At 46.9% G+C, this 20,194-nt stretch overlaps 1 protein-coding gene across 1 annotated transcript in view; it reads left to right on the top strand.

Annotated features, from left to right (window-relative positions):
- GAP43 (growth associated protein 43) overlaps positions 1-8,877 on the top strand; it is an 85,714-nt gene extending 76,837 nt beyond the window's left edge. The window contains exon 3 of the mRNA XM_065642153.1: positions 8,754-8,877. Within this exon, the coding sequence (XP_065498225.1) occupies positions 8,754-8,842 (89 nt within the window). The 3' untranslated portion in view covers positions 8,843-8,877. The remainder of the gene's footprint in view (positions 1-8,753) is intronic.
- The last annotated feature ends 11,317 nt before the right edge of the window (positions 8,878-20,194 follow it).

Here is a 20,194-nt window from a genome sequence, read left to right as displayed (position 1 = left end):
GTGTTGCTGAGATTGCTACACCTCCAGTTTTGGCCTCAAATTAGGACTTTGTGGAATTTCAGAAATCACAGGACCAAGGCATCACACATTTGTCAGTGTTGCTGTGTGCAGAGTGGCTGGTTGAGATGCTGAAATGAAAAGCCAAGGGGACTCAGCCTCCTGGGTACACTACAAGCTTTTGTGTAGCTGCAGCCCAATTCTTCATACTTTGCTCACTCTAAAACGCAGATAAAAGCCTTTGCTTTCTTCACTGAGATGCCACAAGAATAAAATACCTCAATGACTGTGAGTTAGGCCATTGTTGTGGTGACGAAGACTAGATAAAGACTTACATTGCTGGTTGCCTGTAGCAATTTGGGAAGGTCACAGTAGAAGACAGCTCTTGACATTCGCAAAGGTCTGGGTTCATCATGAATGTATGATCTGGATATTATACCCTGTTTTATCTTATATATCTGATACGATCTGGATACTGTACCTAAAAAGACCAGTACACTACCTTACTGGAAAGTCAAGCAGAGAATAGTGAAAAACTGTGGTCTGAGTGTCTGCAGAGGCATCTTTGTCTCTGGCTTACTCTTTTTTTGGGGAAATGGAGGGGCTTGTAGCTTGGAACCCCTCCTGAAGGGAGCCTTTCTGCTCCAGCAGGGCAGCTGAGCAACTGATTGGCAATCAGATTAGCTCTGACTCCAGCTGATGGCTGGGGAGACCCTGCACAAGTCACTTCCCATTTCTCCAATTCAGGTTCCCTAGCTGTAAAGACCATGAAGCCTTGGTAGGAGTCTGTTGAGGTCAGCACCTTTGATGCTGTTTGGCAGGAGGCCACTCAATGCCAGTGCAAAACTTCTGCCTCCAAGGCAGCCTCATCCCAAAAGGGCTCTTTTACCTCCTCTTCAGCCACTGTACTACACAGCCTCCCACTTGCCCACCACTTTCTGGTGCAAGAAGGCATCCCTACAGAAACACCATGACAGATCTCACTGCTGCCAGGTGGGAGCACCACGTCTTCCCTGGAGCTACAGTTGCTTGTAGCAATGATGGTAGCCAAGAGAAAGGCATTGTTAAAGGAGATCTTACAGTCTGAAAACCTAACCATTCTGGTAGGCTTCTTCCAGCCCTAGCTGGTTTGTAATTGCCCATTTATAAGCACCGTAAACAGGAAATTTGGACCAAAAGTGCTGGTAATATGCAGGAATAAATGACCAGCCAGAAGTAAGCATGTCATTTGTCTCAGCCTTCAGGCCTGGCTGCCTCCATGGATGTGGGAAGGAAACAGCAGTAGAAGAAAGAAGAGACACTTTTTCCACATTTTCCAGGAAGCAAAAATATCTGCCGATGTCACTGTAACAGGGTTAACACCTCACATTCACAAGGAACATCCTCCCTTTTCTCTCTCCACTCTCTTCCTCCACCACTCCCATTTCTCTGGAGACCTCGCTGCTCCCTCCCATCAGCCAAAGTTGGGGAGTTTCCATGGCAACAAGGCAGCTGGTGTCTAGACACTGTGAAAGATGCTTTGCAGTGGAACTGCAAGCCTGACTCGCCTCGGCACCCCCTCTCCACAGCCATGTACCCCGAGCATCTCTCCCACTGCTCCCTTCCTTTCCATCTACTGCACGCACGGATGCTGATGCAGGGTGGGATTTCCCTGGTGGTGCTGGGGGAAGAAAGGCACCAGGCAGGAGGACAGAGAGAAGAAATCCCTAGGCCACTGGATCTTCGGCCTGACAAAGCGCAAAGGCAGCTGGGGCGACAGAACTGGGGCTGGCTGTCCTCTGAGGATTTAGCAGGATCAGAAGATGAGGCAGCCGTCCAAGCTTGGACCAAAGTCATCAGCCATGGGACTGGCAGAAGTTGTTATTTTTTTCCTCTCTGCTGGAGCAACTGAGGCTGACATACATGGTGCCGAAACAAAGAGGAAGCAGTCCAGGAGTAGGAGGCCCAAACTACCTTATATTGTGGCCGTATTCACCTTTTAATTTTAACCTTAACAGGTGGCTTTGCCTGCTTATTTCCAGTAGTTACTGGGCAACTTCCCTGGACATCCTGCATGCTGTTTGCAGTGGGATCATCCCTCCCCACCACTTTGTTACAGGGTTTACCAAGGGTATGCAGATCCCTCAGGTTCCATGTGCCCACCAAGAGCCTCAGGGCTCACAGGAACCAGCTGGTACCCTGGGCCTGTCTGTAGTTAGTGAGGGTTTCACCAGGGGTTTGGGAAAAATCATGCAAGTCAATCCCCTGGACCCAACACAGCCACTCACCCGAAATACCCAGTTCCTTCATTTCTCAGTGTTTTGCTGGGCCAGGATAAATCTGCTAGTTTTCAGAAGCAGCGAGTGGGGAGGGCGTAGGATTTTAGCACTGCATATGATGCATCATAGGGCTGACTGCAATGGGCTAACTTGGATTGTGAAGAGAACTGTATAAACAATAGCTCTGAACCTGAAGTGCATCTTGTTTCAGCAGTCTCAGACCTACCATCGTCTGCCTGGAATCAGCGTCTGGCTGGCTAGAAGGACAGATGGATTGGGACAGATGAATCAAGCTGTGAAGCTTGGATCCAAATCTGGATCCAAATGTCATTAAAGCTAGGAGAGGCTCGGGTCAGGGATTTTAAATGGGGCCTTCCAGTGCTCCTTACCCTCCAAAAAAATGTCTCTAAACAGAGTTGTCTCTGGGGCAGATGAGCTCTGCTTTTAACAATGTAGGAAAACCCAGATTAGTGTTTGGGAGCAAACAGGAGACCAGACAGGTTTTCTGTTCCATCTCTGACCAAGCTGTAGTTGGCAGACAACAGAGGGAGAAAGGAGTGAGCATGACAAATGCTAAAGAAAGAGCCATGGCTGAGTAGATCTGGGCAATACTTTAGCATGAAGGCATGGAAGAGTTCTAGCTGCACAATCAATATCAGCAATAATTATGCAAACAATGGGAAAGCAGCAAAAGCAAAATCCCAGAGTGTTTATGCAGTTTCTCTTCTCCTGGCATCAGCTGTGGTAATTTAAAGATCTGCAGTGGAACAGAGACAAAAAGGAAAACAAAACCCAAGCCACCAGCCACAAAAGAAATGATCAGCAGAGAGGTTGCTGCTACTGTGGTCATAAGCTGATGTCTGCTCTGATTTAATTAATCTTGGCAAGTCAAACGGGAGCTGGGCAGGTCCCAAGAGACAGTGTTTTACCCGGAAATCCACTCAACCTAATTTCACTAATGTAGGGCAGTGGAGAGACTTGGAGAGGAGCCTGCACACTCAGCCATTAGAGCACAGCATAGGCAAAGGAAGCTGTAAGTACCACCATCCAGCAAAACTGCTGCTTGTGTGCCTGCTTCAGCTTCACAGCAACCAGAGTGGCATATGTCCAAGGTGTTTGCTCCTCAACAGGGCTCACAGATGTGACTCTCACCCTTTCCAGGAAATAAATGGGGTGCTGAGGAGGAAGAGGGGCTAAGGCACTATTTCAGCAAGGATCTGTAGTTGGCTTCCATATTTTTTCCCTTCCATGGGCAAAGCAGTTCCCTAGCAGGTACCAGTTGGAGCTGTAACTATGTAGGTATGAAGCTTGTCTTTAACACAAGCCCTTCAGCTGGGAAGCAGATGCACTTCAGCCTCTCCACCATGCAGCTCTATCACTTAAGCAATTCCACAGCTTAAGGTTTGTCTGAGGCTGCCCAAAAGTTTTCTCAACTTGGCTGCCCCATCCAGGGTGCTAGATTGAAGTGGGGTTGGTGGCAGCTCAGTTCACAAATGTTCATCTCTTTGGCAAAATTATGTCGCGCTATAGGATGGTTTGGACTGCAGTATAGACTTCAAAAGACTGAAAGAAAAGGCAAAGCTGCAGAACAAACTAAAATCTCAAAGCTGTGTCTAGAGGCAACCATGGAGCTGGAATAAACAGGAACAATGCAAGTGATGACTGATGTGCCTTAAAAAACCAGTGAGGATCATGATTGCAAGCACAAATTAGGTGGGTTTTGCTCGTGGTCTTGTTTGGAGGGGTGGAGGGGGCATTAGCTTTTTGACCTAGCCACCCCTGCTTTATCCTTCAGGACAGATTTTATTTTTGGCCCCTTCTCAAGCTTCTTTTGCTTCATATTACAGCTCAGCCTCCCCTCCTGTTCTGTTTCCTCCATGCACGCATGTGTTTTATTCTCATTGTGTGAGTTTGGACCCTTCTTTTTGGTCTGTGGCTGGAATGCTCTACAACAAATGTGGATGTTTCCGCCTTGGCTTGCTAAAGGTGTAGGTGTTCCCAGGCTGCAGTTCCTCTTGTCCTAAAGCAGGCAACCAAATAGGTCAAGTTCATAGAGTCCTAGAAATGTCATGATTATTTCCACTAATTAGAAAAGGAGCAGGAGAGAAGATCAGCTGGAGAAGTCTCTGTGGATGTCTGGAGTGAGGTGATACGTCCATCCACTCCCACTTCAACTTTCCCAACTCATGATCTCTTCATGTGCATCTCGGTGCTGCCCCAGTCCAGGTCCATCTTAAGAAATATCTCACTGCCTCCTGCTTGTTTTCTTCCTTGCAAGTGGACACAGCGGACTCCAATCTTGCAGGAGGAGATTTCACAGTGCTAGCGTGTTCAAAAGGGAAATAACTTTAGACAGGTGGAAATTTGGCCACCCAGGATGAAATATTTTTTTCCCTCAAGCAGGAGATGGAACATTTTGCCTAAATGTCCTGAATTCTCAGCTACTTTTTTGTTACCTTTTACACTCATTCTAACAAAGTGCAAATTTAATGTAAAATGCCAAGGCTGTGCAGTTCTGTCTGTATAGACATATCTGTCCACTACAAACCAACAGATGCAACAGCCCAGAGTTCAAGGAAGTGGGTAATCAAGACTAGTATTGGGTCAAAAAGCAGTGTAAGAAATATCCTCTCTGATGTATGAAATCCTGAGGATAGCTACTTATCTCTCTGGGGATACCTTGCCCTCCCAAAGGAGGAACACTGAAAACTAGGCTGGAGAAAACCTCAGAGAACAGGCTGCAGAAATAACCTGCATCAAACAAACTGGTGAAGGATGAGTCAGATAAACTGTCTCGCCTCTCCTTTGTGAATCAGAAACTGCTATTAACCAGGCCTGATGTCAGTAGAGTTGCGCTACTTTGCTCCCATTGCACAGAGAGAATCCTGTTCTTTTCACTGCTGTGGTTTAGCAGTGCCACAGCTTGAACTTTATTTTTTGTGCTGAATTTTTTATCCTTTGTGATATTACTTCTTGCTAAATTTCATTACTGTATAATAACACCAGGTTGCTTCTTTTACCTCATCTCAAAGATCAATGAAATCCTGCTAAAGCTGTTACAAAATAAGACATAGCTTAGTAGGGTGTAACAGTGCATAGGGTATTTCCACTTATTGCTTCAATACTATGCAAGAAAAAAGAGGGAGAGTGGTTGGCTGAATTTTCTGTGATAATCCTTATTCAAAAATGTAGACCTCTTGTTGATACTTAGGACATACACAGTCATGAGAATTTGCTCTAGTTTGCCATGTCTAGCATTTGGTTTGTATGATTCCCCTCTGTTGACCTGAATATGTGGTGAACTGACTTTAATTCCTTTCTGCTGCTCCATGACCTCAGACTCAGTCCAGGCTATTTCAGCCATGGCAGAAATCAGTGCAGTCTCTGGGCTGCTTCATCAGAGAGTCACCTGCCTATGATTAACTGCTCCCCAGAGACGAGCAACGTGGGCGGCAAGGCACCTCCGTGCAATTCCTCTGCCAGATAGGGATCTCTGGGTGCCACGGGCTGTCCCTGGAAATTAGATTTGCCACTGTGGTGAGCCAAGAAGGAACAAAACACGACAGAAAATTGTGTTTCAACCTGCCTGTTTATCCTAAGGACAAGAACATCACAGGAAACATTGTGAGCTACTCCATGTCACCAAAGTTGTCAGCTCCCCCACTTTGAGTGCAACCAGATTTCCTGCCCATCTCACTAGGACAATTCTCAAGAGCCTACCACTGTAGGAGCTGGACCCCACTTTCAGCTGCTGATGTGACGGGGGCATCTGGTATCACAGCAGGTATGCAGGGCCTCCCAGGGTCTGTCCCTTTGCTTGCTGCATTACGGGCCCTTCCGTTGCGCAGTCCTTAGGATGCTGTGGGGACTGCCAGCTAAAATCTCTGCATATTTCCAGCAGACAGACACAAAAAGTTTTAAACATAATGCAATATAGCATCAGGGCTTGTGTTCTTGAAGCATTGCCTACCATTTGTTGCTCTTTCATTCATCTTGAATTTACATGCAGACAAAACAGAAATTCTGCCTTAATATGATCTATCAGAGCCTTAGAGAGAAGCGTCGTTTGCTGTGGGCTAACGATAGTCTTTTGGCTTAAATTTAGGGGTAGATGGTTGTCCATTGGGATTCTGCTCTTGGGTCCATAATTCAGTGTGTTTCCTGCCATGAATGCCTTGGAGAAGAGCAGGATTAAAAGGACTCCCCTCGCTCCCCAGTGGAGTGTGATCAAGTCTTTCAGGAAAATTAACAAAACTAGGGCAAGCTGGCCTGCTTTGCCTTCCGATAATACTTGCATCGTATTTTAATCAGTAGCCTATTTTGTCTTTAGTTCATGACTGTGGCTGTACCGTATATAGAAGGAGTACTTGTGTAGCACTTTATTTAGCTGTTCAGTGTCCAGGGAGAACAAGTCCACAGATGTTTTTGCTGACAGGAGCTTTGCAGGTGCAGGAGCTTAGGCTGTGGCACTGAGCTATGGGGTTTGTTGTTCCCACAGACATTTTCCTTTTGGAAAAGCAGCAGTCAGAGTTTACTAAGACAAAAAGTATTTGAAGGTCCAGAAGCAGAGCCTTTAATGAAGATGATTCAGGATGGGAAGTTGCACACAAGTTAAAGATGATCCATATGGAAATGGTGGGTAGGAAGGAATTTAAAAGAGAGGCTAAATAGCTGAGGGGGAGAGGGAAGTGAGAATGCAGCACCTACTGCCAGTGTTGGAAGCAAATACAAGTCTGCCATCTGATGGCATTGAATGGACCAGGCCAATATACATTAATAGTGTCAGTAAAGAAAGTTTCACATCCTGATTAGCATTCTCACTAATGCTGAACATGGGTGTGAGGATGCTGGTCCTCACAAACTAAATATTGGCATGTGAACATCTGTATTGTTAAGCTGACAGCATGGGCCATGGTGTGGTTTTTGAATAAGCCAACTAGCTTTTCCACAGACAGCTCCCAGACACAGCCACCCTGTTCTGGAGAGTGAGAGATTTTAGCCATATGGACGTGAGCTGTGTGGTGCCAGCTGGCCTCAGGGCCAGAGAGCAGTCCCTGGCCCATTTTATTTGCTAGTGTAATGCAATCTGATAGCCCATCAGAGAAACCAGGAACTGTCCGGTTTAAAGGGACCCCACAGTCCTCTGTGAACGACCACCAGAGACACAGTGATGCTATGGAGGTATGTCAAGTGCCAGCACTGAGGTATGTGACATACCAATCTTCTGGTCTGTCCCACACCACCCAGCTCTTCAGCATGTCTTTCCCTGTTCTTTATCCCAAATCTCGGGTGATACCGCTTGCTTGGCCTCTCCATGGTTTGTGAGTATCTGTTGGGGGTGGGGGGAGTCAGTGAGGAATGGGGAGAGATGGGAATGGAGCAGACTGATCACTACAGTGCACTAAGACCCTTGTGCATTCTTCCACCTTAGAGACCTGCAGCCCTGGGTGAACCATCACCTTCACCTCTAAAAAGCAGTCCACATGGTGCACAGACCTTAGCAGGGCTTCTGAAAGAGGCCCGGGATCGTGTTAGGGTACCATGATCTAAAGATGATGAGAGCTGGTTACCAGGAAATCAGAGAAAATTAGATTTGTCCTGCTGTAATGAGAGGGGCTTGCTATCTCAGGGTGGATTAATCCAGCAAGATCACTCCAGTTTGAGGGGTGCTCCTGTCATTTACCTTGTCCCTCCTGGCTGCCTCTGCCTTCCCCTCAGTTCTGATCTTCTGTCTTGTTCATTTTTGTGGGATTGCTCCTGGCATTCATTTTAATTTCTTGTGTGAATGGTGTGTCAGAACAAGGTGTCTGATTGACAGGCAGACCCAGCCTCCAGTTACACTCATTGTTTGCCCCTGGAGCAGCTCTACCTTCGAAAGGAAAGCCTAGAAAACTGGAGAGACGTGACAATGTCCCAGCTGAAGGCTCCTGTTCTTGAAGGCTTAGAGACATCTCTCTATATCTCTGTTCTGTCTAAGAGAAATCTGAGTTATAGGTTATAAATTTTTTCCCTCTGGGTCTTGCAGGCTTCAAGTGCATGTAGAATTTTCTCTTCATGACCTCTTTAAGACTCAGTTGGAAGAATCTGTAGAACTAATTAGAGGGCAACAATTCAACAGTGGTTGGCAGAGTCATTGGGTTCAGTAAAAGGGTAATACAAGAGTCTCATCTAGGTGGTAAGCTGAGAGTCTAATCAGTGCACCTGATTAAATGAATGATGGTTGCCTGCCACATCATCAGCGCACTAGCCAGCTCCTTCCAGTTGCATGTGCTTTCTGGCAAGGCTGGAGGTGTTCCATGAGAGCTACACACTTGTCTGCTGGGCTGAACCCTGGCATGTTCTTTCCATGCTGCAGAAGTGCCAAGGACTTTGAGACCTGGGTCAGTCTGGGGAGAGAGAAGCCTGAAGCCATGCAGTCCATCGTGTGATGGCTGTGTGCATGTGCAGGATGCTCTAGATCATGGCTGACTAACCCTGGACCATCTCTTTCCCCACTAGATGCTGTAGAAGAAACCAAACCTACTGAAAGTGCCCAGCAGGAAGAGGTGAAAGAAGAAGAGAGCAAGGCGGACCAAGAAAATGCCTGAACATTAAGAAATGACTCCCCATTGCCCCTCCCTCCCTCCCCCTATCCTCTATCCTTCCTTCCCACCCCAATCTTGATCTCCCCCCTTCCTGCTCACATCTGTGAGCCTGTCCATCCCTCTCCCATTCCCACTTAAACCCTTTTTCTCTCTGTGTGGCAAACATTTAAAGGAAAAAAAAAAAAAAAAAAAAAGCAGGAAAAATCCCAGTCAAACAGTGTGGCTTAAACATTTCTTTGTTTCTTGGTGTTGTTATGGCGAGTTTTTTGGTAATGATGATCCAATCATTTTGGGAAAATTCTTGCACTGTATCAGAGTTCTTTGACCTGGCGCGTGCGTGTGTCTGTCTGCCCACCGCGAGCGCGCTCTCTCTCTCTCTCTCTCCCCTCTCTCTCCTCTCCAAGTGTGTGTGTGTGCAATGTTACGTTCATCCGAGGAGTCCAGACTTACCGAGTGAGTTAAAAAAAAGAGGAAAAAAAAAAAATCCTTTTCTTCCTTTTTCAATGTGATGGAATGAACGAAAGAAAAAAAAAAAAAAAGACCAAACCCAACAAACAAGTGAAAGAAAAATCATACTAAACCCCAGTTTGTTTTCAGAACTAAAACAAAAACAAAAAAATGTGCCAATTAGCGTAATGCTTGGCTCCAGGCTCCTTTTTCAAACTGAACAATAATTATAATAAATGAGAATAATGATCATTAATACCACCGTGTCGCATTTCTATGCTGCCGTACATCCTGCTGGCCTGCGGTATTTGTTGGGCCACTTCTTGCGTGGCTCTGCTGTCCTCCTTGGCCACCAGTCAGTGACCAGCCACTCTCCCTGGCACTGCTGAGGGAAGTTGTAAGGGATGCAGGCTTGGATTGTGAATGAGGCGTTAGCACTGACGTAAATAATGAAAGCAGCAAAATCAGCTTTAGAAAAGAACAAAATAAGCAGCCCTCTAGGAGACCTCCAGGCCCTGATTCAGAGAAGGATGGTGACCTTGGAGGTATGAGCCCAGGCAGCCAGCTTAGGTCTCAGCAGAGGGACCAGCTTCAGTCCATGCTGAAGGTCCAGCTCCTGCCGAGGGCAGAACCGGGGGCCAGGATGGGACAGGGTTCCTGGGCCTGGGCTCCCCCCAGCAGCAGGGTGATGCTCACCCCACCTGGCTGGGGTTGGAGAAGTTGTTGAGTGATGTAGTGTGGCCCTTCAAAAATGTTCTGTTTGGCAAAATAAATTGGGCCAATACATTGAGCAAATAGGCACACGGGGATGACAAGGTCTGGTAGCATAACAGCCAGCTGAGAGCACTTTGAGGAATATCTCAATCCTGCTCCCTGGTGAAACGCAGGTTAGTTCACCCAGATCTAACAAGGGCCAAGGCTTTTAGCTGTCACTTATGGCCGTCCCCCACAGCCAGCTAAAATCATGGCTCAGGCTTAGTGCTGTGGGCAGAGCACCACCCCGTCAATCTCCATTACCATGGGGTGCAGGGTATTCCCTGGTATGTGCCAACCACATGCCTGCTAGAACCAGCCCTGTCCCAGTGGATGCCTGACGGACATCCAGGCCTGAGCCTGAACAGCGTTGGGGCCTGCTGCTCTGTTTATGAGCTGCAAGAGTGAACAGTTAGAATGTATTCACAACCGGGCTTTCATGAAAGCCCGGTTATTGCTATTTCACTGCCGTGATTACTATCATGTGCTTTCCCTCCAGTTTGTGTATGGTTCCCTGGCCGCATTGGCAACAGCAGCCAGCGTAGCCTGCAGGATTGCTGTACGACGCTGCAGGGCCACAATTAAATTGGCCTCACAGCAGTAACCCCACAAAGATGGGTCTGCTGACAGCCCCAATGTCCCTTGGTGGCTGACGCTTGAAGTGTCAGCCCCACAGCCTTCGGAGGGTTGGCTGGCCCTCCCTTGCCCTACTCCTTTGTTCTCCTCCATCTCTTTGTTGGAAACAGGGAGAAAAGATGAACGATGTCTCCTCAGAGATGATCGGTTTGAACGTAGACCGCTCACTGGAAGTGCCATCAAAATGTGTCAGGATTCATGTCCATGTGCTTCCTGGCATTGTGTAGAAATAGGAGAGAGAAAGAGCGGGAGGATTTTAAAAATGAGAGGGAAAGAGAGAGTGGGAGAGAGATCGAACAGAGATTTTTTTAAAACAGGGATTAGAGAGAAGAGGGGGAAAAGATTTCTGAGCGGATAGATGGATGATAGGGAGAGAGAGGGGAGTATAGCTAGAGTAAGAAAGACTAGAGTGAAAAAGATGAGAGAGAGACAGGAAGAAATTAGATAATATGGAGCAATAGACGATTGATAGAGATAGTGAAACGTAGCTAGCTAAAGTAGATTAGACAGACTAAATAGATAGAAAGATGGGCTGACTGACAGATAGGTATTGTGTCATACTTCATAAACGATATATATGCTAATATTCCCATGTCATGATGGGTGGTAAACCCTGAGACACCTTCCAGCCTGACCTCAATTCAGCAGATGTAGCGCGGACATCAGGCATTGCTTGGACCGTATGTCAGGTCTCGCCACCCTGCCCATTTCTGCCGTGGAAGCAGCAGGAGGGTGGATGGTATTTGGGGAGAGAGAGCGCTCTGATGGACATAGGGGGCCGAGGCATAGGAAGGAGAGGTGCAGAGTATGTTTGCTGTTTGTAGCACACCAGGTGCCCAGCCCAGATCAGATATTGCAGATGCCCCGTGTCTCTAGCACCGAGTCGAGAGAACTGAGGTTCAGCGCTCAGGATTTGTGGGAGAGGTGTTTCACAGGAGGCAGGAAGAAGAGAGCGCAGTTTATGTCTAGCCTCATCTCCTGTCATGACCATTTACAAGAGTTTTAAGGACTGTCTTGCCTGTTTCTGCAAAGACCGCATGGTCTCCCTGCTTTTCTGACTTCAGACTCCAAACTTTTCATCTTGCCTCTACTTTACTATTACTATTTTTAACTTTATAAGGAAAAAAACTGCCTCATGTCTGGACATAGGCCTTCCTCCCTCCTCAAAAAACAGAAAAGCTTTTCTCTCCCCAGGGATGTTTTATCTTTATATTTCGCATAGTGCCTCCCCCTTGGCTGATGGTTGGGGCATCACGTGTGTTTTGTCACCGTTTGTAAAACATACTTTGCCATGTTGCTTAGAGAACAAAGGGTTGGGGTTTGTGTTTTGGTTTTTTTCCCCCACAAAGAGGATGGGGTATGTGGTTACTAACTGCAAACCTAAATAATTTAAATACTAATTCCTCTCCCTTGGTTCCAGTTTAAAATTACTAGCTGTAACCAAGCACCCCCCTATCTTTCTTATTGTACCGTGTCCTGATCCTGCCAGAGAGTCAGGGCAAAGAGAGCGTGAGAGAGAGCACACAGAAAAACCCTGCCTTGAGCAGGCAGTGGTTTGATGTGTAATACACAAGATTTGTATAGGAAGCTGGGCTGTCTTCAGGGTACAGGAAGAAAGCGGAGAAAAGCATTTGGATTTCCTTAAGTTGCCTCTTCAGCCAGATTTTAAAAGGCTGAAAGGAAACAGTATAAAGGATGTAGCACAGGATGGAAACTGGAAGGAGAACAGGAGTATTTGGGGAATGATTTCTCTAGCAGGATTTCAAGTGAGCTGAGAGCAGCACAAGAGGCAGGAGGTCCCAGGAGTAAAGAGTGTACCAAAGAGTGCCCAGCAGAGAAGTTGGAGCTTTTCCACTACTCCTGATGCAACAGCCAACACGCATTCCCCAGGGACTATATATCTAATCCTCTCTCCCTGAAGAGGATAAAGCTTTGCCAGAAGGTGTCTGCGGTTGTTACTCCATGTATGAAGAGGGAAGGTCATGTTAGAATGACTCACACTGGGAATACGGTGCCTGACCTCACGTACAGTGCTGTGGAAATTCAGAGTCCAAGAGGGGCTTTTTCCATGCTTCTGTAGTAAGATATGCTAGTGATCCACACCTATACCGAATGCTTGTACCAGCTGTAGGTCAGATCTTGACATTTCACCTTGTCTAGACTAAGCCTTGGAAAAGTATAAAAATCCCAACCTAATATCCCTGTCAATGCAGCAGATCATTCGTGTGAATTTGGACTTGCTTTGCAACACTTGTGGCATCCACAGACTGTCCACACTGATAGCATATAATAGCCCACAACCTTTGCAATAGTTGCATCAGCCAAGAAGCTCCACCATGAGCCACATTCCAAAGGGAGGGGAAGGGCATCCTGCCGAGATCCCTTCAGACCCAGTGTTTTCCAACCCCAAACCCTAATGCAGCCCCGTGAGAGGCCTTAGCTAGAAATAGCTCACCTATGGTGACAATGTAAACACCATTGCTTGGGGACCATGTCACTCTAAATGAAAGAAATGGCCATGACTGGAGGAGAGGGGGTTAGAAAGAAAGAAGAAAACAAGAAAGAGGGTGTTCATACCAAACTCCCCACAGGAGATTTTCTTTTTATCCGTGGTCTCCGAATGGCAAACTAGCATGTGAGACTTTTTGTACTGATGGTCTGGTGTTTGTCACAGGTGTCTTAGGAAGGAAGGAGAGCAGCTGTGGTTTGCAGAGGTGGAGGGAAGGGCCTGAATGAATGTTTTTGTGGCCCCTCTTGGCTAAGAAGTCCGTTCGGTGGTCACCTGCAGCTCAGCGATGTGGGGGGTGGTGGTGGGAGTCCTCTTCCAGGCCTGTGCTTAGATTCCCTGCTTTTCCACATTGCCACAATAGCACTTTCACTGGATATTTAGAGCACCTCAGGACTGGTTCTCCTCTCGCTCACACTGGGGTAACTCAGGAGTCACTCCACTGGAACCAGTGGTGTTAATCTGGTGTGAAAACAATGCGAGAGGAGGATTCAACTCCTCGGGGGGAGGATTTTCCAGGTCCCCGAGGGGGAAAAAAAAATCAATGGGAGTTACATGTTTAACTGCCACTTGTGCCTGTGAAAGTCTGCCCCTTATCTACCCATATGTATATAGGGTACAGTTTTCAGAATAACCTAAGTGACGTGGGCGCTTAAGAGCACACAATTCACTGGCTTTCAAAGAGACATAAGCTCCTAAGGCCCAGATGCTGAAGGATGTCCAGACTCCTCTCTGCATCGAATTTGGGGTCTCAGGCCTAAAATTCTGCAGTCATTTTCCAAAATGGAACTGAAGATCATGAGTCATTTAGGTGGTCCTGAAAGCACTACCCTCTATCCATTTTTCAGGGTGTTGATCTCAGGTCATGTGCGAGCCTGCATTCTTACTTACAATGCTTTATTACTACATTCCTCTGTTGAGCAATACTTGGAAGAAGAGGTGAAGGTCGAGATTTGCAGAACAGGCTAGTGACCTCAGTGGCTCATGTCTGGAGTGCCCAACTTGAGAGACATCTTGCTGGGATCCAATCCACAGGTCCCCTGTATACTCTGACCATCAAGATTCATTTATTACACACCCAGAACCACTGGTCACTTCCAAAAAATAAATCCCAGCCTGAGACCTAGACTACTCTCACAAAAGAAAATCCTAGGTGAACTGTTCATCCAATAGCTTGGTTTTTCTGCTCATTCCTGTTCCTAATGAACAAAACACATCCCTGTGCATCACCTAAGCCCTATTTTGAGGAGTTACACTGGCATACAGCTGAAGTAACATGGCAGTAAATTGGGGCCTGAAGAAGGCGGCTACAGCCTAGAGAGTATCAAGAACTGTGACGTGTCTGGAAGCTAATAAGAGCAGAACTTGACAATTAGAGCGGCCCATTTCCGATGCTCTTGTGTGAGGATCTGGAAAGAGTCTCTCACTCATTGTACTTGTGCATTATGAATGTGTCCATCTGCAGAGATCTAATGTACACATATGTCCTGAATATTGTCCTAAGGTTGCAAGCTTCAAAAATGAGCAGAAAACATTCCCGAGAAGTGAGAATAATACAGATGTCTGTATTTGAAAAATTGGTTCAAATAAAGTCTCTCACTTATAGATATACGTAGTTGTGTGCAATTATTTGCTTCTGGAATAGAACTTTCACCCTTGTATAGGATTTCAATGCTTTTACGAAAAATCTCATTCCGTTCTCCCTTGACCTTCTCAGTCAAGTCCTATTACTGTGGAAAGAAATACTTTCTACTTACGAGTCCTATTACTGCAGAAAGAAATACTTTCTACTTATTCTGTCTGGGTAAAAAGCTATGTTAAAATGAAAGGGTGAAGTAAAAGGCCTGCTATGTTTTTACTGTTGTTAAATATCTATTGAGGTAGAAGATACAGGCCTGGTGGAAGATGTGGTCTCTCCGTCTGAAATTACCGGGTGTTTATATAATAAGAAACAGACATCACTGTAGAGACTCTTGACCCAGGAAAAGCTGGCGTGTGGCTGTCTAGCCTGAAACCAGGCTGAACTGAGGAAAACTGTGCCCTGGCACCACATGTCTGCAAAATATCCATGGCAAAATGCTGGGCCTGGGATGTTCCAAGTAGTACACCCGCTTAGGTGCAGAAATGGTGATGTGGGTCACCATGCAGTAAAGCACTCAGTATATTTATGGAAAAGTGAGTACAAAATGGAATAAATTTTTTTCAGACAATCAAGCAACCTTGTGCAAGTGTATCTAAAAGGTATCGAATTCCTCATCAGATTTAAAGCTTCAGTAGTTCACTGGGAAAGTCCAGAAGTTTTTGAGATAGGAATATATATTTCAGCACCTAAGAAGTCCCACCAAGTTCCTTCCCTCAGCATCAACTTTGTGCCAAGCGTGAGGAAATATGAGCAGAGCAGCAATTGCTGCCCAAGCTGTGCTATGCTGCTGGCTTCATGCTGTGTTGTATCTGTCAGCAGCTCAAGAGCAGAGCTGAAATCAAGCCTTTTTATCACATCTATTCATCCCAGGAAGCTTTGCAACCAGCATTTAGAAATCACTTGCGACTCGTCTCTGAAATACAGCAGCTGGCTTAGCGAAGGCCCAGGAAAATTCCTGATGAGGCTCCAAGGAGTTGCCTGGGAAAGACAGCAGACCTCAGCACCTCACACGGGTTCTGCCTAAAGTACCAATTTACAAATGAAAATGACGCAATTAGATGTCTGTATTCTTGCATGTAATCATCGGTTGCCCCATGGCTTCTCCAAAAAAGGCGTGGACTCCAGCTTGTGTGCAAACAAATATTTAGCATTCAAAATCAAGTGGTTTCAATTAGCCACATCATTAGATTGCAGGGCTCAACCCTGGCAGATTGGCTTTGCTTCAGTGGGGCAAAACACCTGTAAAGGGGCAGCCAAGAAACTCCCTCCAAATAAATGGTTGTCTTGGGCTAGCAAGGCTGCCTTGCACCCTTTTATCTTCTGCACAAGACAGGGGGGCAGGCGGCTGAACCTTGTCCCATGGCACACATGTCAGCTGAAACAGCCTAATGTAAATCTCCACCAGAGACTTTCTAACAAGGCACACAAAGCTCTTTGTGCATGATTTCCAGCGTCATGCTCTTGCCACTGTGACCTGGAAATAAACTTTCTGCCCAAATCATCAAAAAATAACCTGTGACTCACCTTGAGTGTTCGCCCTCCAATTGCCTCTCTGCCCAGATGAACTTCAGATTGCTGTTTACACTCATGGACTGCACTGACAGGCTTTCCCCAGCTTCTGTCAGATGTGAGTGATGTGTTTCTGATTCCTGTGGTGGTCCCCGGCTTAGCCTACATGGGGTTGGGTGAGACCTCTTCTTGGGGAAACCACAACAGGAGCTTCAGGTTTTCATAGTTTTTGATAAAGCCAACAGCTTCTCAGCAGGCTTGCCATCTTCATTGCTCTGCTGAGGTCACCGGCAAAAGTTTCTCATACTATCATTCAGATTTCTAAGTCTGCTATGCTTTACCCTGCAGGCAGCATGAAGCACCCTGGAATATACATTTACAGTCTCCTGATCTGCTACACTTTGCCCTGTTTTACTATTGTATGCAGAGCTGGCACCCAGACTGACAGGGGCTGCTGCCCTCTGAAGTTGAGCAGAAAAAGCCAAAGGAAATTATGCACTTCTGTACCTAAAATCATTTTTGTTTATTAAAAATGAAATTGTTTTTCTCCATGTAGGTCCACTTTTGTTTATTAAAGAGGAAATAATTTTCATTTAGCTTGGCATGAAACAGTGAACATGAATAACAAGAGAGGTAAGGAAGTGAAAGCCCATTTATCTCAGAGGAGCACCACTGACTCTGTATCTGAGAGGCAGGGATGCAAAGAGGCGGTAGCTTGTGTAAGACAGACTCCCATAGCTGCAGAAACAGGCTTGGGGAACTTCAATCTCTGCAAATGCATCAGCCTACAACACAAACTACAAGCTGGGTACAGGTAGAAAGGCCCTGCTTTGCACTTAATTTGATTACGGCACTTGATTAAGCAAGTTATGAGTAAAATGTAATTAGCATTTTGGGAGCAATGGGTGGATGCTAAGCCGAGAGAGAGAGCGATAAGGCTCATTATCTGTGTCAGGAGAGAAGAAGAGTGACACAGGTCATCACTGGCTGGATGACAGTGAAGGGTTAATTAGGGTGAACTGAAAGATGCTGCTGAGGTGTCTCTCTGCTGAGCTCATTATTATGCCTTTTTTTTTGTCTTGAGACAGTCATCTTCTGAAAGGTTTTGTGGCTATCCTAAGGACCCTGACCCAGAGAAGGGAAAACAGTTTGTCTCATTAGAGAAGAGGTCTAATGGAGTAGGTTCAATTTTCGCCCTCTACACCAAGTGTGCCCATCCTTGGCCCTTTATCTAAGCACAGTCAGTCAGTGGTTTAAATATTGATGAGTCTCATTCGACTCCTGCCTGTGCAGCAGCTCATGAATAACTGGAGGGACGATTTCACTGTGGGTGCTGTGGGGAAGATTCTTCTTCCTTGTGTTTGCGTGGGGCTTGAGGCTTTCCTTCCTGGGTGTCTTTAATTTTGAGGTGGACCTGAATGATTTAGGAGCAACACAGCAAAAGCTAAGAAACTGTCAGATTTAATGGTGGCCTAAGGGTCTGCAGATGTCTAACAAGGGAGACAGTGGTGACTTTGGATATGAAGGACAAATGTTCTTAGAAACCACGGAGAAGAAACCCATGAGGAGCAGCCCTGTAAGTGGTGATGGGTCACCTTCTTTAGAAGGCACTTAAAGACCAGAAGACAATTCATGTGGCATGCCTGCACTAGCAAAGGGGTGAGCAGTTTCTGAGCACTGGCATTTCGGCTTCCTGACCCCACCACTTCTCAGCAGCAAAGACAGAGGAGACCTACAGCCATGGGTTGCCGTCCTCAGACTCCTCTCCACTCATGACAGCCAAGCCTCACGCCAGGGCATGTTTGGGCGTCAGGTCTAGAAGAGCAAAGTGCGAAATGCGATGAAGGGTACACAAATTTAAAAGACCTTGCATGCTGACTGGTCCCTAGGAAAAAGCTGAAGACCCCGGGGGCATCACCACCGCGTCTCATGTCCGAGGGGAGGGAGAGGAAGGCTCACTCGCCACTGTGGAGCACCAGAGTGTGGGACGCTGGCAGCTGGGTAGGGCTGGCTCTGCCTCACCGTGCCGGGGCTGCCGGGCTGTTGGCACTCTCTGCCTCCCAGCCCCTCGCCGGTGGAGAACCCATTAATAAGGCTTTCCAGCCTGTCACTTCCACGCTGAATCCTTTGAAAGCCGCGCTCCTCTGGGCCCATTAGAGGGAGGAACTGTCTCTGCTGAAACATATGGGGCTGTCAGTCTCTCTGGCTGTTGCTCTGAAAGCTGCTGCTGCTCTAGCTGTTTGCTGGTGGGGGGCGGGGGTAAAAGATGTCTTGAGGAGGCTGTGATGAGGATGAGGGCTTGGTTAAGGTGCTGGGTAAAGATGGTAGGTGAGCTGGGAGGGATGCAGGTAAACAGTGTGCTGGTAGGTGACAGGCTGCTACAGGAGGGCGCTGGGTTAAAAACCAGCCAAAGGGCTGCTGGGCAGATCAGGGGGAGTCTGGCATGCTGTCAGTGTGGTAGTAGGAAAGAGGTACCTCTGAGGACAGCTGGGGTAAGCTGAGTGGTAAATATTGGGTAGGTATGTAGGGACAGGCTGTGGCAGCAGAAGGCACGGCTGAGGGCAGAGCTGTTTGGGCTTGCCTGGGGAAGAAGAGGATAGCAGTAGCACTGGGTGGCTCTACAGGGATGGTCCAAAAGGGAGGCTTTGGAAAGCATCATGCAGTCACACCAGCCTGGAAGTTGCTAGGTGCATTCCTGACATCGCCTGAATGCCACTGGAATTCCTCATTAACCAGCACACCCGCCCCCCAGCTCCATTTGCAGAGACTGAAGAGAATTTAATGGAGTCCCTTGACTTTTTCCTCTGAAATATTCATGGGTTTTAGCAGTCCATTTCATGCTCACCTCCTCCTGCATTAGAGAGCATCGAAGAGGGACTGGGTGGAAAGTACACTGCTGTGAAGCCAGGGAGACAGATAAAGAGACCTGTGGCTCTGACCAGAGGATGCTGGGAAGAGATCCACTCCCCGTCCCTCTCTCCAGGTCCACAAAATGACTTGAAATGAGCCCTGGGCGGCATGCACAGGGAGGTGATTAATACAGGCGGGAAAGAAGGAAATCAATTAAGCAGCGAGTGCTATCTGGAGTTGCTGCCCAGCCCCGCCGTGACACGCACACCCCATGTCTGTCTCCCTGCCTGTCTTCATTATCTGCAAAGCTAGAAACTCTGTAAGAGTTGCACAGGCTGAGGAAAACTGCCTGGAGGCAATTAGTTTCCTCCTTACCTCAGCACTAATGCTGTGCTAGGGTACAGGGAAAGTCCAGAGCTTCGATGAGACAGTGCTGGGAAGTGTGGAGAAAGGGTGTAATAAATAGTGCCATTGCACTCTGCTGTAGGGAGTATCCCAAAAGATCAGGGCCAGATGGGATCTCAGAGCATCATCTGCATCATCCCCACCTTGCACAAAACAAGAGCAACTGGACTTGTGGCATGTACCACCATGATACAAAAATAGATCCTTCTCAGCCACACTCATTTCCATTTTCCTATTTTCTTTCTCTCTGGTTTGACATTTTCCAAACTTTTTAGGTACTAAACCAGAGCTCAAATAGTCTAACTAACAGATATGCTCCCAACAAAGTCCCGGAACCAAATATCTCTGAGATGTTGGGAGAGTGGGGAGAAGAGCAACACTCTGCTCCAGATTTAAACATCATTTGCATCAGACATGATGCTTGCAGCTTAAAGTCCTAAGTAAGTTTTTATCAAGGACTGCACGAACTACAGTAGGACCTGGATAGTGCCCTAAGAAAAAAGATTGTTCCTGCACTAGTGCTATCACAGCAGAAAGTACAAGAGGTTCTCAGCAAGGGACTCTGAAGTCCACGTGGCTTGTCTCCACATTAGTACTTGGATGAACC

This window comes from Caloenas nicobarica, chromosome 1, assembly GCF_036013445.1.
Source record: "Caloenas nicobarica isolate bCalNic1 chromosome 1, bCalNic1.hap1, whole genome shotgun sequence".
In the NCBI taxonomy this organism is placed as follows: Eukaryota; Metazoa; Chordata; class Aves; order Columbiformes; family Columbidae; genus Caloenas; species Caloenas nicobarica.
This window is presented reverse-complemented; position numbering and strand designations above follow the sequence as displayed.